This window comes from Mucor velutinosus, assembly GCF_035048745.1.
Source record: "Mucor velutinosus strain NIH1002 chromosome Unknown tig00001551, whole genome shotgun sequence".
Classification (NCBI taxonomy): Eukaryota; Fungi; Mucoromycota; class Mucoromycetes; order Mucorales; family Mucoraceae; genus Mucor; species Mucor velutinosus.
Window position 1 is genome coordinate 57,641 of NW_027041919.1, and position 26,319 is coordinate 83,959.

The following is a 26,319-nucleotide window of genomic DNA, read 5'->3' on the forward strand; positions in this document are numbered from 1 at the left end:
TACTATTGAAGGCGCGTTTAATGGTGTTAGCTAAAGTACTGTTTTGAATGAGCTTATTGAGCAATGCTTGAAAATATGAAATGAGGTTTTTCGCCCAAATGTTGAGATTTTGCATATCAAAATTGCACAACAGCAATTTCAGTGGTTGTCTTGAATCGAAAGAACCATTTTGATCTTATAAACACCATAGTGAAAGTCTTCATTTTTGGTGTGAAAAACGCGATCGTTTGATTTTCGACGAAAACTATGAGTGGTACCTCATGGTTTGCGGCCAATTTTTGCCCATGTTTTTTTGATCTCAAAAAAGTCGAGCAAAGGTGCCAGAAAGTGAGTGTTAGATTAGAGCAATTGCTTGACGCTATTCTGACGGTCTAAAACAGATTCAAACACGAGAAAACGCGACTCAATTACATCCAGATTTCGCTGTGGTTTGCCTATTTTTGAGTAAGAAGAGATAACGCAAGTATGCTGTCTGTTAGTATATCAATTATTTCCAGTGGCACAGACGCGGAGTATTGCAGCATAATCAGATCAGCAGCTAGAGACAATTATTAAGGTACTCAATTGTGATGGCGAGAAGATAAAAAAAATGTGAAATTTGGATGTATCTCCCAGTAAAATGCATTGCTTCTAAGAGTGGCGCGTATACGTCTTTAATGATTCGCCAGGAAGCATTGAAATGAGCTTTCGTTCATCAATCTTCACTATATATACTGGAAAACTATGTTTTTAAAGAATTGAGAGCTGGACAAAGGTGAATAAAACCGCCGGAGAAGCCTACAATCGGAAGGGAGTCTGGGGGAGGGGGTTTACCGCAGCCAGGCAAAGGTGCAAAACCTATGACAACTAAACATCTAATTCAACATTTGGTAATAGTAGTTTTAATGGGGTTTACCGTAGACAGACAAACGTGTAAAACCATAGTGTTCAAGCAGCAAATTCGATTTCTCACTTCCATTATTATCAAGCTTACCAACAACATAACGCGTCAAAATCCGCATGAATTAGTCTTACCAAAATCAATGTGCCTCCTATTCAAACTAGAAGTTGCACAGGCTGCAAAACTGCCCTTCCAGAAGATTTCAGCTATCAAGGATGTGTTTCATGCCGTGGAAATAAACTCTATAAAGCAATACATAACCAAACTTGACAGCTTTCAAGCCTCTATATCTTGGCACGTAGACCTCTATGATCCACCAGAGTGACGCCAAACAATTGTACTTGAGTAGTAGTAACTTCCTGACACCTTTGCTCAACTTTTTGAAACCCTAAAAAAAACATGGCCAAAAATCGACCAAAAAGCATGAGGGATACCTCATGGTTTTCATCGAAATTCAAACGATCGCATTTTTTTACCTTGAAAATGAAGACTTTTACTATGATATGTATTGGATCAAGATGTTTCTCTCGATCCAAAGCAACCTCTGAAACCACTTTTATGAGGTTTTCATATGCAAAATATGGCTATTTTCGCTAAAAACCTCATTTTAAATTATGTTAAGTTGCTCACTAATTTCAGTCAAAGCATTTATTATCGTTAGCACCATTGGAAGCGCCTTGAACAGTGCTCCAAGAATGTATTAGGAAGCATCGTCTGGAAACCACATTTCATATAGTCGAATATCACAAAATAAATTAAAGAAGGCGGAAAAAGACAAAATCTGTCCAATCTTGAGCAGAAAAAAATAATCTGAGATTGAATATATTTTGGCGGCAGCGGCATTGCTGCTGGCTGGCCCAAATGCCTTTCTGTGATGACAATAATGATTGCTGCGATACTGATTGAATGGGGTTCATAGAATTAAAAGAACAATTGATTAGCCCAAATACTTTTCTGGGAATTTTTTCCTCATAAGGGTGTCTTTTGCAATGTAAATATCTCAAAAAAAAAGTCGCTGTAGATCTTACACAAGTCCTATATTTGCGCATGACCAGCTTTATGCGCCATCTTATTAAGAGCATCAGCAGCAGCGAATGGCATGGCAATTCTACTATCAGAAAATGTGGATTGTGGTTTACAAATGCTGCATAAAACTTGAACTTTCTTTCACATCGTCTCAATAATAAACTTCGTTTGATATCAATGTAAGCAAAAAGGATGCTGAAGGAGATACCTCCTCTCCTCCTCCTGGTGGCTCTAATATAACCTTTTTTTTTTTACTATTAATAGATTGTTTAAAATCTACTTGATATACCAAAATGTTATAATGTCTGATTTAAAATGTCTTTGGCGAGAGCCCATACTGGACTATATTACAACATGGTTTGGTGGTAACTCTGGGCAAATGCCCTGCTTTAATAGAAGCATTTGTAAGCTGGGCAGAATAGCATAAAGCAATGGTTCGAGAATTTCTCCTGGCATTTTCTCTCTCCTCGTTTTGAATTATGGAAACGTGGATGATATACTGTACTTAATGATGGAGAAGTGCTAGAGAGGATATTCCATATAAAAAAAAAAAAACTAGCTGATCGCCCCACTAGGCAAGTAAAGTGCAGATGTTATCCTTCAATGAAAAGATATGCAACTTTTCAAGGTAGATTTCGGTTATTTAGATCACTATAGATGTCAGGATAATGGTATTATTTATGATGTGCACAGATCAGCAAGTTTCTGTGTCTCATCCATGATATTTGTAAGAGGTATATTATTTGAACCCAATTTCCCTCACAATTCATAGTAAACCCTTTTTGCAGGAATCCTCAAGTGCATATGCTTCATGAGAGCATGCATCATCATGAATCTTCAAGACATAAATCTCGTCCCTTTTTTCGATCCAAGTCAAGACAGATCAAGGTTGCCTAACCTTACTCTTTAGTTTTGCTTTATGTCACGCATCGACTGTCTGGCGAATTGATTAAAGGCGCAGATGTAAGTTGCTCTGTACGTTGGTTTGCGACAATTATTGCTTTTATTCTTCTTTTTGTATATGTATCAATGTATGTTTAAATCTTAATTTAGGCGGTGACGACTTGCATAGGGAAGTATGAGCCTGTGGCATGACCATTAGTATATCAGCATTTTGATCAACATGTAAAAACTTACCATCATTAGGAGGAATAAAATCTTCGGAAGTCTTCCAATTGACTTGACGGCCAAATCTAGGAGCAGGAGCAAGCTTCTCCTTGGTGTAGAGCTTTTGAGAACTCAAGACGTCAACGAGAGGTTTAGTTTCAGCAGTCTCAGCGACAACTTGTTCAGTAGCAGCTTCGGCAGAGAGGCTGATGATTGAATTAGTAGTGATCAAAGATATATATATATATAATGTGATTTAGTACCTTGGCTTAACAGGAGCACCTTCGAGGAGAAGAGCGACATCTTGTTGAGTGTATACAGCAAGTCTAGGGAAGTTTCTGCGAGTATCACGAGTAAAGTAGTAGTTGTCGTGGATCTTGGAGGCAGATGACTTGGGATAGGTGTATTGCTCAGGACGAGAACTGTGATTGATGAAATGAAATGTGTTTAATACTCTGCTACTCGATGCATTGAATCTATCATTGTCTTACGCTGGGGCAGGAGTACGGAATTTGCCTACAACGGGCATGCCGTCAGAAGATAAAGGGTTCTAATGTTTGGATGGAAGTTAGAGATTACTGATTTTGACACTACATTTGGATGAATTCTTACAACAGAGAAGTATTTCTTGACCCAAGACCAGGTTTTTGTGTTCCAAGACATGATTTAATATAAGGACTATTGGGATTTGTTTGAATTTAGCTCTATTTCTTTTAAAATTTGTTCGCAATTACCTTTTTGAAAGGTTGAAGAAACAAAAATATTAGGACAAGCAATACTCAAACTGGGGATTTCTCTCGAAAAACATTATATGGGGGTGATGTCACGGTAAGGGGAATGCGGGGAGGAGCCTTTCAGAGATGGATGAATCATCAACCGATGTAGGTCTTTCACGTCACGGTGCAAATCTCTAACGCGAAGCTGCATTTTCCATCATTAAACCTTATAATTTTTCCAAATGAGCAACGAAGAGAACCATGAATTACCCAAGGTTGGGAAAACTGCCAAAGAATTCAACATTTTAGCTGGAAAATACATTGAGGGAAGTGTGAAAGCAGCATTGTACGTATGCAACAACTAGACAAAATTAAATACAAGTCCTCATCGTTGCTCCAACTTTGTAGAATACCTTTAGTGAAAGAGGCTTTCCTGCCAATTATACCAGATCAGACGGAGGCGATAGAAGAATGTTATTCGCAGGGCAAAGACTACATGGAAAAACAACTAAAGGTAGCCTTGATACTATCCATCAGTCGACACACATGAAGAGAGTAACAACGGATGATAGAAACATGTATATCAAATAATCAAAGAGAACGATCTAGTCGAAAAACAAAATAAGCTAGATCAAATGCTGACGGACGCAAAGGGAAGAGAGCGAGTAAGCACGCATCTGGTACCAACACCGAGCCAAGTATCACTAGGAATTGTATATAAATCCAAGCAGATGGAATTACTGCGTCTGCAGAAGATGCTCGATGATGTGAGATGCATGATATAGGTTCAACAGTGTCACATTCACTAAGCATCAGTTGATTATATAGCTGACCGAGGAAAACTACAAACAGATGAATGCGATTAGGACTGAAATCAAGGAGAAACGAGAGAAACAGGCAACATTTGACAAGCAGATCAAACAATTTTCAAAGGTAAGTTCAGCTTTTTATACGACTATTTGACTCTTACTCACAAGCACATTTTTCTACAGACCGTCGAATACGCAAATTCTCTACCGACAGAAGATCTAATAGCCACAATGGAAGAATTAGATTTGAAGGATTTGGATTCGTAAATTATATCAATACATTGTAAATAAATAAACAAAAGGCATTAATATCATACCCATCAATCTATCGATGGCTCATCTATTTTTTAAAAAAAAATACAACTTTACAGAAAGCTGAGAGCTTTAAAACAATGCTAATTGAGATATCGCTTATTGTAAGGTATCCTTGAGCAATCTAGATGTTCACACCATTATGTGTATATCAGTCCGGCAAACAAACAGACCATAATGTGGAAATGCACAGCCTAAATACGGTCACTCTAATATCGCTCAAAGATCACTCAAATATTTCTAGAATGGAAGTGTTGACAAAGAAGTCTTTTTTTCTCTTGATTCTACAAAATAAAAAAGGGATACACCTTTCCATCTAATAGTTCAATAGCTTCTGAATATTTTGCAACGAAAATTATGTTTTTTTGCTGCCTATTCTAGGTTTGAGAGTAAGTACGGAGTGAAGACACCCTTGTGGAATAGAGTTTTTGCATACATGAATGGTTATTTTGCGCAATAATCCCTAGTTAACAAGTTAGCAAACAGTAAAAACATACTGTATTGGACCAAGCTCACATCTATACTCTCGACGAGCGCTACCATGATTAATGATTGATGAATACGTGTCGTGTACAGCAATGTAGGAGTAGTATATTCATAAACAATCATGCATGCTTAATAGTAGGGGTTCCGATCTATTGTGTGCTCAAAAAAGCGAGCGTAATTGCCAGCCTTTGTTATGTTTTCATCTATAAAGCATCTAAAAGATGGAGTCAAATAGCTGGTTGGGTACTCTCTCTCTCTTTTTCTTTCTCTAGATACAAATAATATTGCCGCAAACAGTCAATTGCCCTGCTATAACAGATGCGAACAGGGAACAGGAAGCACCAATTCCGAAGACTCCAACCATGTTACAAAAATGAGCTATTTAGCGACAATAAAAAACTATCTCATGATGCTAATAAGCTTTGTATCCTTGAGTCAATTAAGCAACGTTTTTTACGTACATCAAAGATCAAAGTTATTGATAATATTTGTGCAACGAAGCATGTCAGTGATAACTGGCTGAAATTGATGAAAGCTCATTTTGCCATTTGCTTGCCAGTTCCAAAACCGTGAAAAAAGGGCTCAAACTAGTGGAACTCCCTAATGAGGCAATTGTGAGGCAATTTCGCCTTGATACGCACACACACGTTTGTTCCCCTCATTCTTTTCAGCCACGATGAAGGAGCAGACAGAAAAAAATAAAAAAAATAAAATAAGAATGCTACATATATAAATAGGGATCTCCATCAGCTCATCATTGTCTTTCTCTCTTTTTTATCTATTTATTTCTACCTTTTTCTCTCTGCCGAATATCAAAACGCAAACTAAAATGACTGCTGAACCACCAAGAATGACCATCTCAGAACGTCGAGCAACTTATCCTTTACAGGAACGCATAAAAATATACAATCCCGATACAATGGCACGCAAGCTAAATCAATTAGACAAGCAGCCCAATAAATTAGTTGTTCATGGTGTAAATATCCTCAACAAAATCAGCATCGATAGCGATACTGCTATGAATCGCATCAAACAAAGAAGAGAAACTCACAATCGAGTAGAGAGAAGACGCAGAGATAACTTGGTTAGATTTTAAATCGTTTTGTATACTTAACATGATTCTAATGCAAATGCCTGTAGAACACACTTGTAAATGAACTTTCTGATCTTGTGCCAAGAAGTTCCATAGAAAAGAGTGGAGGCGAAAAGTGCCATCGGGCCAAAGTGCTACGATATGCTATCGAATACATTCAGACTATCCAGCAAGAAAATGAGCAATTGCGCCAGCAATTAGGGTTATCTGCTGCTTCCACACCTCCATCACCATCAGCATCCTCGCCACAATCTACGTCGTGCTCCTCGGCGGAGGATTCCGATACCCTGCCCATCCCAAAGACAGCTATGCTTTATGATGGCCATTTCTAGTTGAAACATTTTATTTATGATGCGATATCTTTAGTGCAAAATATCTAATTAAAATATATGCTTTTTTTTTACAAAGAAAACGAATATTGATATAAAATGCTGTCTCCTTTATTTGTGTGAGGAATATTAATAAAAAAAAATAGTCATGAGGGTATACAAGGTCGATTAATTCTTAAAATTACAGTGATGGGTGAGTTATTCTGCTACTGCTTCGAGTTCACGTCGTTTGGAAAATGTACCACGATGAGGATCCGTATCAAAATATCTGATACCATCAATGCTACCATCGCAGTTACCGACTGAATAAATGCCATATTAGTAAACGATCTTGTAAATCTAATCTAATCTCTCTTACCACCGTGATCAAGTTCAATGCCAATGTATTCTCCTTTTCCAAAGTCAACAGCACCAATGTATCTCACGTAGCCAAATGTTGGTAGTGGTCTCATCTTTAGTCGAACTCTTGTGCCAATAGTGATGGGTATGGGTGCTTGCTTGAGTTCATCTTCTTCTCGATCGCCGAATAAATGTCTCCAGCCAGCTCGTCGAGGCTTTGCGTTGTTCATTGGTAAGGGATGTCGCATGGCGTTTGCAGTCAAGCCTTCATCGGGCAAAGATCGAACTGGTCTCGCTCTGGGATAAGCTAATCTAGCTGGAGATCTAGAGCGTGGAGGTGTCACAGGAAGTTCAAACTTGATCCGAGTGGGGCGAGGAGCCAGCATGCTATCCTGTTCTGATAATTGTTGCTGTTGTTCTTTTTCTCGTTCAGCTTGAGCATCTAATCTAGCCTGTGTTTCCATAGATAATAACAGCTCTAGATTACCGGTGTCCATCATACTGAGTTGGCGTTGTAATGTATTAGCGGGTGTATCATATAAAGTGTTTGTATTAGGTACAGTTTGACATTTGGCCAGAATGGGTCTTTCATGGGTTGATGTATTCAAGGGTAGTTTCAAGTCCTCGCTCTCGGTGCTCTTTGTGCTTGCTGAATCGTCGTCGACTAGATCATCGCTCACTGTGCTTCCGCCGGTGCTGACTCTGTCAATGCTCAACGCAAACTGTGGAGGAGGCTGCTTTTTATGTTGATTTTGATGTTTTTCAGGCAAACCATCATCTGAGATGTAACCTTTTGACACCTCTTTGTTGTTTACAATGCCACTTCCTGCAGTGCACTTGTCTTTGTTTAAACCGAGTCTTTTGGATAGCTTTTTAGCTTTTCTAAACATGGAGTGATTCTGTTTTAAAAAAGGGAAAAGTTCATTCGAAATGAAAACTTTTTTTTTTTTTTTTTTTTATATTACCAAGCATCTGTTGGAGGCTGGGTTTCTTCCATGATTGTAAAGAAAGTGAAACCCTCGATTTCGGCCCTTTGAAGTCTGTTACACGCCGGATTCAAACATTTGTATATGGTATAATATTCAAGATGTAAAGTGTTAATATGAACTTATATACATGGTCAAAAACACATTAATTTATTCCAAATGGCACTGAGGCTAGTGAGTAAAATAAGTCCAAATATGTCCATTCTTTTTTTAATTTTTCCCAAATCATTTGATAATCCCAGGTAATAATTCATGCGGATGTATTCGGATACTCTTTTGGCACATACCTTTGTCAGTCATCCTCTTCTTTTCCTAGCTCTTGATTTTAGTTGTATAGCTATGCTTGGCAAAAACCAACTTCACTATCAATGACGAAAGAGAAGATTCCGCAAGAAAGTCTGAATGCTAGAGGGCTTTTGCATTGATCCTTTCATTTGCGTTTTAGCGTTTCCCTTTGTTCCACTGCATTCGGCCCCTCAACCTGATATTCCCCCAATCAAACTTACAAAAATTTAACTTAAGATAGCACCAGATCCTTATTTAGACGCTTCGAGGCCCTGTAAAATGTCGGCTTGTGGCAATGCTGCGTAAAAACGACGCAGTTATATTCGCGACATCAGATCCTATACTTACCATACATGCGCAAAGCATATTTATAACTGCATTTTTTGTATCATTACTGAACCTTATTCGGTTCATTTTTTTAAATCATGTAAAAAGCGTAACATAGAAGATTTAAATGTATTATGCCTCTTCTTCAAGAACTACTCGTGTCATTGACTGTGTATCCGCTAGTATCACATTTGATGAAGAGCACCTGATGTATGAATTGCCATCTAGACCTCTATTATTGAACTTGAAAAGTGGCACGACTTGCGAACTTGAACTATTATGCATTCGCATTTACTAATGTGGAACCGTTTTTTTTTTAATTCTATTGATTGTCAACTGTATATAGCTAGTGCTAAATGAATATCTCAAACGAGTTGACACTCTCAATAGGATAGCTAGTCAGTTTAGGACATTTGTAAATTCCTCCAACTATAGAAGCTACTTTTTGAAAGTAATTGTCATGCCATTTGCCAATAGATGGTTCATCAGCTATAACAAAAGTGCACGATTAGATGACCAAATGCTTTATTGATTCGGCCTATCGTCTAGCAATGCTTGATTAACTTGATTTAAGGAACGTGGTGCCAGCTATTTTCATAAGCAAGGCAATGTCCGTGATCTGGTCAGCCAAACATGCCAATTAAAAGTCCGTAAACGTTGTGCTCAAGATTGGCTAGATACTGTTCAATTTCGACTTGATTATTTTTTTTTTTTTTTTTTTTTTTTTGTAGGGCAATTGTATTGCTTTATTTAAAGTCCTTTTACGTACGATTTCGACTTGATTAATCTATTTTGTGCGATTTGATTATATGAATCGTGGTGAACATCCTATACTTCCTTAAGCTTTTTGGTGGTACTTTTTAAGGCGCTTCTAATGGTTCCATCTATAAGAGGTGTTTTGAGCAAAGTTATTGAGAAATTTTGGAAAATACGGAATGACGTTTTTTGCCAAAATGTTGAGATTTTTGCATATCAAGGTTTCAAAAAAGTGGTTTCTGATCATGGCTTGGATCGAAAGAAACATTTTGATCCAATACATACCATAGTAAAAGTCTTCATTTTCAAGGTAAAAAACGCGATCGTTTGAATTCCTATGGAAACCATGAGGGGTACCTCATGCTTTTTGGTCGATTTTGGCCAATTTTTTTCAGGTCCCAAAAAAATGAGGAAAGGCGTCAGAAAGTAAGTGTCAAGTCAGAGCAGTTGTTTAGCGCTATTCTGACGGCCTAAAACCGGATTCTAGCACAAGAAAACGCGGTTTAAGTGTGTCTAAATTTTACCGTGTTTTGCATATTTTTGAGCAATAAAAGACAACGTATGCCTGAATATGAACTATCACCAATGACTCAGCTTTAGAGCAATACATCAGACACAGGCCCACAGTTATGGAGGGTTCTCATGCGGTGATGCACAGTTACAAAGCTTTTCGTATGAATTAAACCCGTCGTTCACCAAACAAAGCCTGATGCTGCATGACTCGTGCGATGGCCAACACGTATCTTGTTACCACCAGTAATCAACAATGCTGATTATCGTTTGCTGAATGAATATATCCATCACCCAAGTATACTCAACAGAAATATATATATAAAAAAAAAAAAAAAAAGGTAGGTTTAGGTCCAAGAACACTGTACTTTGTACAAATCTTGTTTTTAGCTATTATTATATCATAATGTAGTTAGAAAAGAAAAAATAAAAGAGCAAACTATGCACAATCTGTATATATACATAAAGAATTGAGTGATTAAATGATTTTCTTATGTAGCATTGCGTTTTTTTTTTTTTTTTTTTTTTTTTTTTTTTTTTTTTTTTTTTTTTTTTTTATACTAATCGTATTTGCTGCAGGCAGTAAAATAGATAGTTACGTATACCTAGCAAACAGAAGCGCATGCATATAAAGTATACTATACATACGTTTTTACGTCTTGTTGTTATGGTAGTTGTATTGAGTTTGTCTATATCTCTATGATCGCGGTAACGTGTATCTAATGCAAAAGGCAAACGGTTGATAATCAATCCTTTTTCTTGACGCCTCGTTGTATGCACGTTGATAGCAACTTGTTCCATCTCTTACTGATGGAATGTAGCATTGAGTGAGAGGTTTTCTCGACAACCAAACTTCTGTTTAACAAATCTGAATCTGATCTTCTTCTTTGTAGTGTGTTGTCTGATGGCTGCTGCTGCTGCTGCTGCTGCTGCTGCTGCTGCTGCTGCTGCTGTTGCTGTTGCTGAGCTGTGAGTTTTAGCAAAGGTAGGGACAGACGATGTAATGTCTTTGATTTTTTATAATGCAATGCTGCACCTATGCTGCTATTACCGTTGTCATCTTCGTCTGGAAGGGGCTCTACTGGGGAATACTTTAAAGGCTTGGGAGGATATTGAGTGATGATAGGCGGCTGAATAGGGTTTTTACTGTTTGATTTATTATTCGCTTGGTTTAGAGGTTGGATATTAATGGTGGTATTAACGGCTATCTTTGATAGTTGTTGTTGTTGTTGTTGTTGTTGCTGTGTGGGTGGCGAAGGTGGCAACGGTATCGAAGCACTTGAAAGCGATCTATTCTTAAACACATCATGTGCATTTCGTCTCTTCTTTTTCTTTTTCAGGGTCCAAGAATTAAAAAGTGATGCACTGTGCTGATCTTCAGTGTCCTGCTGCTGCTGCTGCTGCTGCTGTTGCTCTAAATGAGTATTATGATGGAAACCTTCGTTAAACTTGTTTCTCAGGTACAAGGAAGATTTTCGCAATAAATCACCCGCTGATCGGCGCCTGTTGTTATTTTTATGATTGCCCTGAATTATTTCTCTTTCTTGTTCTATTAATACATGATTGTTAGCGTGCTCTCCCGTTGCCGTTGTTGCCGTTGTTTCCGTTGAATGCGATTGTGGTAAGCTTGGTACTGATATGGATGCTATTTGTAGCGTACAAGCAGCGGCAGGCTCTGTAGCAGCTATTAAAGGTGATTCTTTAGGGCTCTATCAAAGAAAAATTACATTAGCCTACAATGATTTGATTTACACTACAGCCATCACACTATTTACTTGTTGGCTAATGCTGCTTCCAATAGAGGAGGAAATGTAGTATTCATTGGATAATAATTGAGATCTTCTTTTATCAAATTGATAAAGCAAGTCTTTTGTGAATGAATCATGAGATGTGATGGATATGCCACTCGGCAGTGGCAGCCATTCATGATTTGTGGTGGTGGTGGAACTCTGCCCTAAGCTCATGTTCTCTCAAATGCTGATTAGAGACAATTAAAAGGAATGTATGATAGTATATAAGGGAACGAAACAGAGAGTGAGAGAGAGAAAGAAAGAGAGAGAGAGAAGATTTACCTAGAATAAAACTAGTTTATTCATCAGGCAATCCAAGACAGGAAAAAAAGGGGATACCAAGTAGGAGAGTACGGGAGGGGTAGAGGACGAGAGAGGGGAAGGAAGAGCAGGAAGAGGGGCGAAAGGACAGTAGGCCAAAAAAAAAACATGACGGCAGCGACAAAACAACATCAACAAGTACAACTAACACTCTAAATGTCATTGTTGCACGTGTGCTAAAAGACTGGACTCACCATAAATAGAATAAGAAAACGTTTTCTTTTTGATATTTTATTTCATGAATTAAATAAAAATGAGATTATTGTAATATTAAAGATATATAGATGCTTTTTGTTTGGATGTTTATAATTTAGAAGCCTAAACGATGAATGGTATCATCGGCCTTGACATTCTCAATGGTGTCAAGTTGATCCCACCATTTGAACAAGAAGGAGTTACAGATGAGCTTGAACCAAGGTGTCATTGGAACGCCTAACATATCAACAAGTTTAATGTGTGTTGGACCCAATATATATATATATATATATATATATATATATCTAGACTTACTGCTGTCAGCAAACATGGCCTTGAGTTCTTCAGGAGTGACATATCTAACATCGCGGATTTCGTTGGGATTGACATCTAAATCGACATTTGCCTTCATAAAGAGGATATAATCCACTGTATTGCCACATGTCAATATCCCCTCCTTCTTGGTTTGCTTAGAAAAGCTTGATGTCTTACCTTCATGTTCTCCCCATTGACCATCACTGGGGGCCAAATAATGAATTCTCGTCAAGTACTTGAACTTATCGAGGGGCACTTGCTCGGGCTTGATGCCAAGTTCATGTTCTAATTTACGCTGAGCAGCGTTGCGAACACCTATCCTCTCTCTCCATGTCAGCCCCAGCCTTCATACACTCACATTGATTATATTTACCGAGTTGATCCTCTTCAATCAATTCAGAAGCAGTGTTCAAAGGGTGAGAGCAACAAGTGTTTGTCCACATGTCAGGGAAAGTGATCTTTTCGGTGGCACGCTGTTGAAGCAAAAGCTTGTTTTCAGAGTTGAACAAAAAGACACTGAAGGCACGATGCAAGAGGCCAGTGTCAATGTTGGTCATCAAATGGCCTATAGTGACAGAAGCAATAAGCACACCATTACCCTCAAGAGTCGTTTTGATTTGAACCTACATGTCTTTTTCGAGTCAGCGCCAACGCGTTTGTCGTTTTCGTCTACAACAATGCACATTTCCTCCATGAGACGCACTTGCTCTTCATCATATTCCTTCAAATCAGGGGCCATTTTGTATATATTATTGCAAGTTTCAATAAAAACAAGAAGAAAAAGAAGAGAAAGAAAAGAGAGAGAGAGAGAGAGAGAGAGGGTTGCACCGGTTAAAAGATTTTTATTGCTTCACTATTTATGATTTAGGGTTCCGAATCTTCCGTTCAAACTGATTTCACAAGGTGGCCAACTCTATCTCTTTCTCCTCTTTCTTTGTATCTATCCGTATCATGTCGCACATTCCAAACAGAGCATTCATCTACTACTGTCCTTATCCGCTAGTAGATCAGCACAAGCTTGAGCATGTCCATCAAGTAGCAAGAGAGGGATGTTCAGGGCAAATTGCATTGGAAAAAGAACGTTCTGGTACTTGCAAGAACAACCAAGATATCATTTGTATTTACGAATAACCCTGAAATGTATTAGATTCAAACCAAACAGTGCTTCAGCTAGTGGGCCTATTTGGTGCTAGCGACATCAAATCAGAATTCAAACAAAGGTACTCATTCTACAAGTGATACAGACACAAAACATCACTCAACATTTCACACGTAAGATTTAATGACATGTCATTGGCTATCGTTTCCAATGATCCTCATACAATTCAGATGGCACAACAACTTGGGTGCCATTGCCAAGACATAACGACAGAGTTACAAGTGAATCAAGACGTTGTGTTTGTGGATTTTACAGGCTATAGTGATGTCGGTGCGTGGTCAACATTGGACATATTCGTAGGTCAACATGCAAGACCAGACACAATCCAATGCATCATCAGTACAAGCACGGATGCTGGCACAGAGGAAACAGGCAGCAAACAACAATGGTGGGATGCTATCGTCCCTCGTCAAAGCCATCTCATGAAAAACGGTGAGCCATTGAAAGACGCAGTGCAAGATCAGACACTTGTATACTCTTATCTTCATGTGGGGTCTTCCAGACAAGATGGTGTCTCTACATTCAACGCACCAGACATCAAATCCAAGGGTAGCAATGGCACCATTCTAGCATGGCATTTATTGGCTGAAATAGGGCATAAACTAGGCTTTGTGCCCAAGTATGGTGCTTAGATAATAAAAACCTGCTTGTATTCTGCATCCGTTTTGTCTTTTTCTCTTTTTCTTTTTTTTTTTTTTCCTTCACCTACGACACAAAAGCATGTTGTTATCCACAGCAGCGCTAGAAAAGCACAAAGACAACTATGACATGTTTAAGCACCAGATGAAACTGAACCGAGTCAAGACCTACGTAGCAGACCAGCAAAGCTACATTCACCAGTACAGATCGCCCAACAGTTCTAATATAGGCTCTGTTCCTGAATCATGCGAGAACCAAGAGCCTTTAAGCAGCAATGCCTTTTCGGCTTCCATCAGTGAGATCATCCGACGCAAGCAAGCTCGCCCAGAAGCATCACTGTCTCCCAACACCCAGAATGCTCCTCTTCAGCCGTCTTGTTACACTCGAAAGCAGCCTCTGCTTCATCCGTCGTCCATTGATTGTTACATTCAAGAGACCAACCGTCCTGCAGTGCCTAATGAATCCGTTCACCAAGGTACTGCTCTTGCTCGACACTCCAAGAAACACAAATCATCATCGTCGCATGCCTCAGAGAAAATCTCTCTTCAAACAAAGCCCAACATTATCAAGAAAGCTGCTCACGGCATGCACTTGTTGCAGGTTTTGCTGGCGTGTACATGTGCCTGATATATAGCTAACTATACCATGAAATAGAAATTTGTATCTCCCAACCTTAAAATCAGCCGAATCACCGTATGTATCGAGCTTTTGTGGCCCATATCAATTCCCTGGTCAGCGCTAATGGCCCGTACTTTTTTTTTATACTAGATGAAATCCAACAACAGGCAGCCCAAGCTTGGTATATTTAGAAAGGGCAAATCATCCGCTCTAGGCAGACCAAGTAAGGTGATAATTCAATGCATCTGTTGTGTGTGTACTAAAGCAAGGACTGCAACTAGTTCCCGACATTACGGATTTCCTTGATAGCACCATTCAGCACAAGGAGAACATTAAGCCAGCTGTGGTGATGGAAGACTTGTCTCATGAGCCTCCTTCCATCTCCAAATTCTTTAGCAAAAGACCAGCTCAGACATTCAACAGTGCTTCATCTCATACGCATCATGCAACCACGGTCCATCAAGACAAACCAAAGGAAGCGCCACAGACTACGCCTGTACTGTCATCAGATCACCTCGCAAGAAAAGGATTCGGCTCTCCTGCTGCTGATGCTGCTGCTCCATATGAAGCATTTTCCAACAACTCATTTGACAGTATTTATCGATTACTGGACGAGTGTCAAGACAGGAGCCACTACTTGACAGCCACCAACGACCCTCATGCCAAGCCAAATTACGCTCCTGTCAAGACACCGCACTCTGTTGTTCAGCCGACAGCTACAGCAGACCACGCCAAGATCAATCCAAGCCATTTGTCTTTTCTGAGTAACAGCAAGTTGCCTCATCCTTTATATCCTTCGCTTGCGCATCGATCTCCCACACCACACAATGAGCCTCTATTTGCACAACCTCCTCATGACAACAATACGTCCTCTCCATACAGTGTTCCACCCCAGCAGCCACAGCGCCCATTACCATCAGCAGTTTTACGGGATCAAAAATTGTCTGCGCCATCATGGCAAGTTGCAGATTCAGAAGCCTCCTTTGCAGCCTATACAGCTGCTGAAGAATATGTACAACTGCAACAGCAAGAAAAGGCAGCAGACGACGATGATCACACAACAACGGCAAATGATGATTTGGAGCTTATTTTGCAATCACAGACCATGAACATGCTTGATGAGAGTATTCAACAGAACGATGAGACTATCCAAAGCTTTTGGTTGCGCCAACCAAGCTTCACAACACGAGGCCATTGAAAAAAAAAAAAAGACATCTCGCTCTTTTGCTAGTGGCCTCTTGCCCACCAAAAGATAATATACATAATACTGAATAATAATAAAAAAAAAAGATATTCAACGAGTTAATTTATTGATTCACATTCGCAACCACTGTACTGCTGTAACTGGGCGTATATTTTCTGATGATTTTAGTCAATGCACTAGGCAACGATTTCCAAGAAAACACCTTGACATCCTTCTCGATGTTGCGCGGTTTAGGGTGAGGAAAACTCATGATCAACTTGAAGAAATCCGCACACTCTGGTTTACATTTGCTGACAGTCAACGGCCTGAACCCTTCCAAATTACGTCTTATACGATTCTTTTCCTCTACTGTAAACTGAACGCCAATCAGGCCCTCCAACAGATAGATGCAATCTACAGAGGTAATGTAGTAGTCGTTGCGTTCTCGCCAGTAGATGCAGGAAATAACCAAGGGCGATGATTTCTTTTGTGTGCCGTCTTTTTGAGCAGCCAAGTTTTCACGTATACGTTGCTGCTGATAGGCCTCTTGTTCAATAGCCTCAAACCCACATTCTACTTGATTATCTTTTTGCTGGCTGGTCTCTCCTGCTGCGCGTTGCCTTCTCCAAAACTGCACCAAGCGACGTCCGTTGGTCCATTCTTCTTGTGACCAATGCCATGTCATTTCCATCATGTCTCCCATAATCTTGAGATTGGCCTTACTCAGGACACCTGCAAATGGATACTCCGTTACTGCTCCTGCTGCTGCTGCTGTCATGGGCGTTGTCATACCGCCTCCTCCTAATTCAGATGCATCTGTTGGTTTACTTGATATGGAGGACATCATCATACTGTGTGATGGCTGCTGCGACGCCTGTACTGGTTGAGAGCTGAACATGGTCTGTTGTGGATAGTTGGGGTACATGGCAGAGGCTGAAACCAAGGAGGAAGACGCGGAGGAGGAGGCGGCGGCGGCGGCGGCAGCGGCGGAGGAAGTATTGTTTCCTTGTGGTGGTGGTTGTTGTTGTTGAGAGGGGTAATTGGTAAAAGTGCTACTTTGATAAGCATTGTAACCCAACTGATGCATAGGAGAAGGCTGTATATTGACAGGATGGGGATAATCATTTACGCTAGTGTTGCCAGCAGAATTGGAATAAGGGTTAGGTTGGGTGAATGCATTGCCTGCTGTGTCTGAAGGAGAATAGTTTAAAGGAGATGGGTGAGGAGCAATGGCTTGAGATGGACGTCCGTGCTGGTGCTGTGGGTGTTGCAGTGATGGCATGGTACTCGTATCGGACGTTGTTTTGCCTGGTGAATCATCGAATGGAGCTAGTAGTTGATTAAAGAGCTGGTCGTCGTCTTCTTGTTGGAGGCTTGTAGTGTGGGGTCTCTTGTTACTACCAAAGTCTTGGTCATTGGGAGGAGCCCCTCTTTTCTTTCCTTTTATATTTGTTAAATATCAACATTTGACAATATGAATGTATATGTATATATGTATATATGTATGTATGTATGTATGTACCTTGTAGCGTATCTATGGAGTCTTCTCCTGCTGCTGCTGCTGCTGCTGATGATGATGAACCCTCTTCCCTCCTTGCTGCAGCTCCTGATTTACTGTTGTAGGTAAATACGCCAAAATCCCAATGATCGGTAGCTGTGTCACTGTGTCTACTGTCATACACGCAAATGGATAAGGGAACTTGGTTGCCATGTCCTATTTGAGTTTCCTCGAATCTGGGTACACGAGCCACCAATGTAATCCAGACCAATTGACTATTGAGCGTGCTATTAGGAGATGCAGTAGGAGCGCGTTGCTGTTGCTGGTTTGTCTCGACCACCAGTCTGCCAAATACCAATTTCATGGGATGAATTTCGTCGTTCAAGGTCGGTGTGGAGGAGGCGGAGGCATCAGAGATTGCTTGTTCGAGTACAACAGTAATGGTGGATTGATCTGTGCCCATGTGAGGGTCCCATTGAATCACACGAGGTCTCGAAAAAGCATTGGCGTTGGTGGGTGTTCCAGTAGGTAGGTAGTTCTTGGATGAAGTCTTTAGAAAGCCTGTGTTGAAAGATGTGTCTATTGCAATAGCTTCATTGGTGCTGTTGGTAGCTGTGTCCATCATTGTTTAGCACGAGTGATGGTAGAGAAAGAGAAAGAAAACGAACAGATACAAGCTACAAAGCCTAGCATCGTGATATGAACAATATATCCTACGACAACAAACATAGAAACCAATGTATGTTTGCTTGTAAATTCTTATATTTGAATTTGAGTTTTATCATTTCCAAATTTGCAAGCGTCCATAGCACAGACTTGATACTGGCAGCGGTGCCTTTACTGTGTAGTACGGATACAGCGCACATGCTGCACTTACACTCACAACATGGAAATGCGCATAGACCCATACTAGTATCAGTCCGGTGTTCTTTCTCTCACCTAACCTACACGGAACATTGGGGGGGATGGAAACCAACAAATAGTGTGGCTCGGGAGTATTTCATTTGCATCTAAAGCACATGTTGTTTCCGCAAGTTTGGAAGAACAAGTTGGTTTTTCATCTTCATTTCATGCGTCGTCGTTCAATTGAACTCCCTAGTGTTTATATGCTGCGTGGTTTACAAAAGCTTTTTATTTTCTGCAATGGGAGAGAAAGAAAAAAGGAGTATTTATGTATTGACATTTGCCAATAAAAAAAAAACATGTTTTTTAAAGGTAGAAACATATGGAATTAAGGGTATTCATTACGTGTATTTGACAAGTGTGTGTGTGTGTGTGTGTGTGTGTGTGTGTATGTAAAATATGTATATATAAAGAAGCAGAAAAAGGAGGAGGAGGAGGAGGAGGAGGAGGCATAATAACGTATAACATAAAGGAATCATCATAGAAATTAAGGGGAATGAAATGTAAAAATCGGTGCTTTGACTCAAAGACATCGATGGCTACAATAAAGAAAGATGATCAGTCTGTTGCCATGGATGATAATCCAGTGTGTTGGGTGTGCTGGTGATAAGAAGATAGCCATTTCTCGGGCAGCGTAGTGGCAGGTGAGTGTGTGGATTCATCCTCATGTGTTGGAAATAGAAAATTCTGGTGTGTGGATGTGGCGGATAGAGTTGGGTGGTAGATGGGTGTTGCAGGTGCTGTGTGTAAGATGGGATTATACTGATACGATGTTGTATCAATGCGCATTTGCTGCTGCTGCTGCTGTTGTTGTTGTTGTTGTTGCTGTTGCTGTTGCTGTTGTTGATGTTGTTGTCGAAGTGAACCCTCCAGGAATTCAATTCTTGATCTCTGCACCTCCACCAAGTTAAACGCCTTGTTTACTTCACCCGTCAGTATTTTATACATGTGCAGATAGCTTTTACGTAGTTGTACAACGTGTGCCTTGAGCTGCTCTTCATCTTGCGCCATGGCTTGTTCTGTCATATGAGGCAAATGACTCAAAGTGGAAGCAAATGTCGGTGGTTGCTGCGATTGTTGTGTGGGCTGAACAGGATGGTTATAGGTTGTATTGGCTTCTTCCAATGTAGATATAGGCGAGGTCAGTGCGTTGTGAAATAGTGGTGGGTACATTTGCTGCTGTGGATTGGTATCCAACAGGATATCTGTGGGGGTTGTTGTTGCTGAAGCACTCATGGTTGGATGGTACTGAGGTGGAGGAGCTTGTCGACTGTATGGCTGCAGGGTATAAGAAGAGGAAGACGCAGACGAGGCAGAGCAACGCCTTTCATCCAAACTACTGCTGCCACCATGATGAACAGCACTATTATTATCTTCATGATGTGTGTCAGACTCATCCCCTGACCCAATGTTGAGTATAGTTTCTGGGTCCTCTTCTTCCTCGGTCCTTGGCCTCTTTCTGCGAGAGTAACGCGGTGTCTTTCTGCGTATCAAGTGGAACAAGTCTCTTCTCCCAGGACGGAAATGAATGTGGTGCCATCGACATGTCTCTTTGTCTTTACTGTCTTTGGATTTACGAGCGTCCGTGTCTCGTTGAAATCCATAAATCTGTTCCTTTTTTCGTTAGTTTAGTAAAATGTCAATTTTTATCTGGTATTTACATTTAATTGTCTAACAAACGAGGCAAACTTGCAGTGCTTGAATAACTGAGGTAGCACAATTTCAGTGAATTCTGATTAAAGAGTAAGAGATGAGCAACATGTACACACACACACACACACACACGCTTTACGACTTACTGGGAATACAGTCAATGATAAACATATCAATGCCATTGTGTCTACACCAACGAGCGTATTTATGCCCATCGTCAGGTGCTTGTAAGCATCTATAGTGTAATAACAATGTATTAATAAAAAATGCAAGGGATTTGTTTTTTTTTAGGGAGAAAGGGGGGGGGGGTCAGAAAGAGAGTAATAAAAAGCCTCGAGAATTGAATCAAGAAAGTACACTTCAACTTTAAAAAGAAAAAGGGGTATGGAAGAAGCACAAGAACCAAACAAACCCAAAAAAGAGGGAATTTGTACAGAAAAAGAAATACCTACTGATACAGCTTGGAAACAAAACCAGCAATGCCACGTTCTGGTTGACTCATGTCCTCATTACCATCCAGATGATGCGCATTCATGCTCCAGTTTGAAAGATCAGTGATGGGCGATGTGGACAAGGAGGATGGCAGATGGTAGGTGTGAAAGGGTATCAAGGAAGGGTCATTGTAATGCTGATAATCCATAATGAGCAACAACGAAAAGAAAATGGAATGAAATGGGTACAGCGATGAGAAAGAAAAAGGACCCTTTTTTATATGTTTTGGAATATCTGATTTACTCCCTTCTTTTGTACCCTTACTTTTTTTTTTTTTTTTTTTCGCAATAAAGACATGCTTGTAGTGCTGATTACTGATGTTGGTGCTGCGCTGCTTTGCTTTGCTTGCTGCTGCTGCTGTCAGCAAGTACGTCTCCTTGCTTGCTCCCCCCAAATCAAGGGGGGAGGGATGCTATAGTTTGTTGTTGGTGCAACTAAAAACAAATAAGCGTAATCTTGAAAACAATGTGTTTTATTCATGTAGGCCCATTTCATCCATCACTCTACGATACGTCTTGTCATGGCCTCGTTTACTATGACCACTGCTGCCAATGAGCGTATATCCAAACGATTTCTTTGCTAAAAACCTGGTCATCTTGCCCATCATTTGATGAAACAGATACTTTTCGCAAACCAAGCTCACCACTAGATTCAGGGCGGCCAAAAACAAAATGAACCATCGAAACGACATGGGCATAGGCTCAATCTCCATCAATTCCATGACAAAAGCAGGCGGTATCAAGACAAACCAAGATGTAAGACTGATCAAGACGGCAAGTGTCAACACCAAGCGACCGTTGGTCCACAACGGCTTTCTGTAAGGTGGGCCCACGCTAAAGACAACAGCAATCAACATGTACTGGTAGCTGGACACCAGGAACAAGACGGTGTTTTCCAAGCATTCAATGTTGTCTCCATTGGGGTCGAATACAGGTGGCGTGTACCAAGATTGTTGATGGATGGCCCAGTAAGCCAAGAATTGGATACCAGAGTTAATCAGTATTTGTCCTATTAAGGATGTCAATACTTTTTTAGACACTAAGCTGGCTGTGGGTCTCTTTCGGTCAAGATGTGGCCATGCAGCTGTATGTCCCACTATAGAAAAAAAAATAGGTTAGAATGTATGTGTGTATGTGTTTGTATGTGTACAAGCAGCAGCTTTGTTGAGAGAGACTTACTATATACAGCGATGGGTAAAATAAGGAATAGATCAATGTACAAGAATTGGAAATCACCCAGATTACTGCCAAATGCATACAACAAAGTAACAGATGTAAACTGAATCAAACTGTACAGTGCCATGTATTTGAAGCAACTAAAGCTGGTAACCAAGGCAGCCCTTCCCTCTCTGTTTTCAGGTATGAGACACTCATTGTTTCATCAACTCGACACAAACACAACTTACTTGATCACATCAATCACACATTCAATGTCCATGGTATTACTGGTGAACGGAGCTGCGACAGAGGCCTCTGCTTCAGACAGCGAGATGCCAATATCACCTGCTTTTAGCGCACCACAATCATTTGCGCCATCACCACAGAAACCTACACAATACCCGATATTTTGCAGCTCCATGACAAGCTCTTGCTTCTCGTCGGGAGACATTCTCGCGTAAATAGCGCCTTTGACCAGCATGCGATGAAGCGATTCCAAAGTCGAGTGGTCTACCATCCAACGAAATGCTTCTCCTGTAATAGCGAGATGATATTCTTGATCCTGCCGAGTGAAATCATTTGTCATATGAGGCTTCACAGCAGCGTTAGAAAATAAACTTTTTCTCATAAGATATATATATATATATTTTTTTTTTACCTGCAACGTGTCTGTGGATAATTCATTTCCTTCCTGCATGACACTCTCCCAACTCAATTCTGAATCAGGCTCAGTAGAGGACCCTTTCAAGAATCGAGGAATATAGATTTCTGATGCTGGATCGATCAACCCACATTCTCGTGCCACGCTAACAGCTGTCAGCACATTATCGCCTAAGCCAAATATGCTGTCAGTCTTATATGACCACGCTTACAGGGGAAGGTACTTGCCTGTGCACATGATTTGTCTGATGTTTGCATTGCGCAGAGTGCTAATGGCAGAAGTAGTGCGAGGTTTCAGCTTGTTTTCAAACACGATGAAGCCCAGAAATGTCAAGCCAATTTCCACTTCGTTTCTATTTGGCAAAGTGTCAATCTATCTCATAAAGACCTTTGAAAAAAAAAAGGGGGGGGGGGCTTGGTGGACTTACCTCTTTAGCTTGTGAAGTTTATGCCATTTTACCCCTAACAATTGTCTGGATGCACATGCAATAACACGATAGCCACGATGTGTATACTTGTACAGTCTCTCTTGATAATCCTCGGGCACTTTTGAATATGAACATTAATTAGATACACATGGATAAAAGATGAGATCTGTTTGCTTACTTGATTCTGGCGTGCAAATGTCCTTCATGACTTCAGGTGCGCCCTTGACAAACACTTCCATGGTGGGATTGGCCAGTCGTCTCACAATGACACTCATTCTACGCAACGATGATACGAATTCAAAGGTATGAATGATGCCAAATTCAATGGGTGGCGCTTGTTCACTTGTAGGCGGGGTGGTTTCCTAATCACATAGGCTGGTTAACAGCGGACATACTACATGCATTAAAGCGAGACGAACCATGTGCAGATTAATGTCCTGTCGACCTCCGGGAGGTCTTACTACTGTGGGCATGATGCCTACTTTTGCGCTCTTTTTAGCCTGCAATGCAGCCAACTCACTTCTAGGCTTCAATCCCATCGACGATGCTCCCCCGCTTTCCTCTAGCTCCCACTGTGTGAATTCAAACATCTTGAGATCGAGGGGATCTCCCAACAGCTCTCCGTTGACAATCTTGAGCGAATGACAGGTGGTCATGGTACGCAGGATTTTAGCCTGCGTTGTCATGGTGGCATCGCTGTTGGGATCGACGTGTGCCACTGATTTGCATTCATCGTCAAACAGTTTGCGGCCATCTTTGGTCACTGTCACTGCGCGAATACCGTGAATATCCAGCCCATCTTCTGTCAGGGTACCTGTTTTATCAAAACACATGCAGTCGATTTTACCGCCAATATTGACGCGCGGAGGAGAGATGCAAAAGATGCCCAGTTTCTTGAGTCGACTGATGGCGAAACTTGTGCCAATGGACAGTGTAGCAGGCAGTGCTGGAGGAACTACAATGGTGATCAAATCCAGCGCACGTAGTATCATGGTCGTTGAGTCAATGCCGAGTCGAATGAAGTTGACTGAGGATATTAAAAAACCAATGAACGCTTTGTTAACCATACATCATGTACTTTAATTAGTGAATGTTGAAATTAAATAAACGTTGGATGTACAATGGACTAATTAACTTACCTATGATGGATAAAACACCAATGAACCTGAAAGAATCTCTGTAAAATTTGAAATTGTTGGGCTTAGGAAACAGCATGGATCGAACGAGTGCTCCTTTTGCCGTGCTGAAGCCAGTTCTTACAACAATGGCTGTTGCTGTAGTGACATTATCACCTCCTCGCACACGCACCATTTTGGTGCCCATAAACAAGAAATGTTTGGCGATTTCAGCTGGTATACTGGATGACGACAGGTTCATCTTTTTCAGGGTCGCATCGTTGATGGGCATCTTGGAGACAGGCACAGATTCTCCTGTCAGCATGGATTCATTCAGGATGCAGTCTCCCGATACAAGCATCGCATCACATGGCACTGTGTGTATATTTGCAATATCTATCAAGTCACCGGGAACTAATTCAACTGAACTCACATTTCGCCCTACATGTTGCGTATTGAGTTCTCGTTGTTCTTTTGCCCTCCCCTCTTCCTTGTGTGTCTCCTTGCAGCAGGCCGCAAAAAAAAAAAAAAAAAAAAAAAAAAAAAAAAAAAAAAAAAGACCATATGGCCTCCATACTTACATGATCCATTACGAAATACTCGAACAGAACATTCGAAAAATGACATGTCCTTCATTCTTTTCATCGTCTTTTAGGGAAAAAAAAGGGGGCGTAAGTTTCGTTGTCGTGTGTGTGTGTGTGTGTGTGCATCTGATCACTTGTTTACAAACCTCTTTTGTTTCAATCAATGTCGATATAATACTGAATGCACTGATGATAAAGATACAAAATGCATAATAGTAATAATCGTCCATACACCACAGCAAGATACTGCCAATTTGAAACACATAGAATGGATTCAACACTTCATCTGTCAGTAGCTTGGAAGTCGGCTTTTCTCGAATGTTGATCAAATTGGGCCCAAACACAGATAGCCGAGCATGGTATTTCTCGGTAGTCAACCCCAGCTTGAAGTTTTTGGTGCTGATCCAAGTTGGATCCTTCCAAAATCTACATGCTGATCAGTTTCTCTCTCTCTCTCTCTTTACTTGACACGATTGCCCTTTTCGGCCGAAAACTTACCCGACAATGAGGAATTTATGCAACAGCGGATGAAATGCCAGGCGAATGTATCGATATTCTACCAGCATGAGTTGATTGATTTGATGGTCCATATTGAGCAGATGACGAGCTTCTTCGGTATTTACATTGAATTGAAGCAATTCTTCCTTCATCTGATCATGCGAGAAAATACTGCCAATGGTACCTTGGTACCATTCACGAAAGGGTCTAATAATTTCTATTTCATTGTACTGGCTCTGTTATATGTGTCAATGTCAGTACATGTCCTGTCAGCACCACACACACACACACACACACGCACACACACGCATTTTACCTCAAAGACAATCCATTCTGCTTTTTCTAGGGGCACTTTGACACCAATCCAGGCAATGTACCATGTCGGCACCCATCGACATATCAACCACACAATGCCCAGAGATAACACTGAAGAGAGGCGATAAAAGAATAGATGGAGTCGATTGAATTTGTAGGCTCGGATATGAATCTGAACATCCTCTTCTTCTAACAGCAGTGTCTGTTCGTCTTTGGTATCATTAGGGATGGCGTTCAGTCCACTTATACGGATTTCTGTATTGTTGCGGGATGCCACTAGATGCTGGATGGTGTGCTCCGTGTCGTTTTCGTCGTCGTCTTCATCCAGGTCATCTTCGTCGTCTGCTGATGATTCTTCATCGCTGGTATTCAGCTCTCTATCGCTGTCTTGCGGCTGCTCATCCTCGGTGTCATTTTCTTGCGAGCTTGAGCTGTTTCTTCTACGTCTAAAAAGCCCGGTGCGATGATATCCTTTTTGACGAGCGTATGAGCCTGATGTGATGATACGGCTTGAGGAGGACGAGCGATAGGATGTGCCTGTAACATCCAATGGATCAATGCCAATGACGGGTTGAATGGGAGGTGTGTTGATGAGAGGCGCAGCTGAATCTCTTCGGGCGGAGGCTTTTGTGCTGCTTTCAAGCTTGCTGTTCGAATCAACAGATGAAGTACCATACACTGAACGTGTCTTGGTCGAAGGGTTGCCTGACATTCTTCTTTCTTTTTGCTTCTATCAACAAGTTGACATGAATAAAGGAAAAAGTATTTAACGCAAGAAAAAAAAAAAAAAAAAAAAAAAGAATATAAATGTGAAATCATGAGTTATACAAGGACA

At 40.7% G+C, this 26,319-nt stretch overlaps 11 protein-coding genes across 11 annotated transcripts; 4 read left to right on the top strand and 7 right to left on the bottom strand.

The window, feature by feature from the left end:
• Positions 1-2,955: 2,955 nt before the first annotated feature.
• Positions 2,956-3,676, bottom strand: LAS1 (rRNA-processing protein las1; the record flags this gene model as incomplete). The annotated part of the gene is made up of 5 exons (XM_064826510.1): positions 2,956-2,990; positions 3,044-3,219; positions 3,277-3,435; positions 3,505-3,563; positions 3,626-3,676. 5 exons carry the CDS (start codon positions 3,674-3,676, stop codon positions 2,956-2,958), a joined length of 480 nt encoding a protein of 159 aa, XP_064678370.1.
• Positions 3,677-3,971: 295 nt separating this feature from the next.
• ATC70_007248 (uncharacterized protein) lies at positions 3,972-4,805 on the top strand (the record flags this gene model as incomplete). The annotated part of the gene is made up of 5 exons (XM_064826511.1): positions 3,972-4,075; positions 4,138-4,243; positions 4,302-4,496; positions 4,558-4,662; positions 4,722-4,805. 5 exons carry the CDS (start codon positions 3,972-3,974, stop codon positions 4,803-4,805), a joined length of 594 nt encoding a protein of 197 aa, XP_064678371.1.
• Positions 4,806-6,165: 1,360 nt separating this feature from the next.
• Positions 6,166-6,761, top strand: ATC70_007249 (uncharacterized protein; the record flags this gene model as incomplete). Its single annotated transcript, XM_064826512.1, has 2 exons — positions 6,166-6,420; positions 6,477-6,761. The coding sequence occupies 2 exons, from the start codon at positions 6,166-6,168 to the stop codon at positions 6,759-6,761; spliced, it is 540 nt and encodes a 179-aa protein (XP_064678372.1).
• Positions 6,762-6,956: 195 nt separating this feature from the next.
• ATC70_007250 (uncharacterized protein) lies at positions 6,957-7,987 on the bottom strand (the record flags this gene model as incomplete). The annotated part of the gene is made up of 2 exons (XM_064826513.1): positions 6,957-7,060; positions 7,117-7,987. 2 exons carry the CDS (start codon positions 7,985-7,987, stop codon positions 6,957-6,959), a joined length of 975 nt encoding a protein of 324 aa, XP_064678373.1.
• A 2,720-nt stretch (positions 7,988-10,707) lies between these two features.
• On the bottom strand, positions 10,708-11,925 carry ATC70_007251 (uncharacterized protein; the record flags this gene model as incomplete). Its single annotated transcript, XM_064826514.1, has 2 exons — positions 10,708-11,670; positions 11,737-11,925. 2 exons carry the CDS (start codon positions 11,923-11,925, stop codon positions 10,708-10,710), a joined length of 1,152 nt encoding a protein of 383 aa, XP_064678374.1.
• Positions 11,926-12,382: 457 nt separating this feature from the next.
• tmk1 (mitogen activated protein kinase) lies at positions 12,383-13,321 on the bottom strand (the record flags this gene model as incomplete). Its single annotated transcript, XM_064826515.1, has 5 exons — positions 12,383-12,504; positions 12,583-12,696; positions 12,760-12,897; positions 12,956-13,147; positions 13,210-13,321. 5 exons carry the CDS (start codon positions 13,319-13,321, stop codon positions 12,383-12,385), a joined length of 678 nt encoding a protein of 225 aa, XP_064678375.1.
• A 212-nt stretch (positions 13,322-13,533) lies between these two features.
• Positions 13,534-14,373, top strand: FES1 (hsp70 nucleotide exchange factor fes1; the record flags this gene model as incomplete). Its single annotated transcript, XM_064826516.1, has 3 exons — positions 13,534-13,669; positions 13,730-13,802; positions 13,860-14,373. 3 exons carry the CDS (start codon positions 13,534-13,536, stop codon positions 14,371-14,373), a joined length of 723 nt encoding a protein of 240 aa, XP_064678376.1.
• An 88-nt stretch (positions 14,374-14,461) lies between these two features.
• Positions 14,462-16,196, top strand: ATC70_007254 (uncharacterized protein; the record flags this gene model as incomplete). Its single annotated transcript, XM_064826517.1, has 4 exons — positions 14,462-14,980; positions 15,035-15,073; positions 15,149-15,221; positions 15,280-16,196. The coding sequence occupies 4 exons, from the start codon at positions 14,462-14,464 to the stop codon at positions 16,194-16,196; spliced, it is 1,548 nt and encodes a 515-aa protein (XP_064678377.1).
• A 109-nt stretch (positions 16,197-16,305) lies between these two features.
• ATC70_007255 (uncharacterized protein) lies at positions 16,306-18,304 on the bottom strand (the record flags this gene model as incomplete). Its single annotated transcript, XM_064826518.1, has 2 exons — positions 16,306-17,621; positions 17,704-18,304. The coding sequence occupies 2 exons, from the start codon at positions 18,302-18,304 to the stop codon at positions 16,306-16,308; spliced, it is 1,917 nt and encodes a 638-aa protein (XP_064678378.1).
• An 836-nt stretch (positions 18,305-19,140) lies between these two features.
• On the bottom strand, positions 19,141-20,875 carry TOS8_3 (Homeobox protein tos8; the record flags this gene model as incomplete). Its single annotated transcript, XM_064826519.1, has 4 exons — positions 19,141-20,190; positions 20,244-20,314; positions 20,382-20,470; positions 20,688-20,875. The coding sequence occupies 4 exons, from the start codon at positions 20,873-20,875 to the stop codon at positions 19,141-19,143; spliced, it is 1,398 nt and encodes a 465-aa protein (XP_064678379.1).
• A 324-nt stretch (positions 20,876-21,199) lies between these two features.
• Positions 21,200-26,196, bottom strand: THI4_1 (thiamine metabolism- protein; the record flags this gene model as incomplete). Its single annotated transcript, XM_064826520.1, has 13 exons — positions 21,200-21,822; positions 21,906-22,075; positions 22,133-22,476; positions 22,543-22,715; positions 22,773-22,897; positions 22,973-23,090; positions 23,151-23,334; positions 23,392-24,026; positions 24,112-24,528; positions 24,669-24,735; positions 24,818-25,097; positions 25,170-25,405; positions 25,486-26,196. The coding sequence occupies 13 exons, from the start codon at positions 26,194-26,196 to the stop codon at positions 21,200-21,202; spliced, it is 4,083 nt and encodes a 1,360-aa protein (XP_064678380.1).
• Between the last annotated feature and the right edge of the window lie 123 nt (positions 26,197-26,319).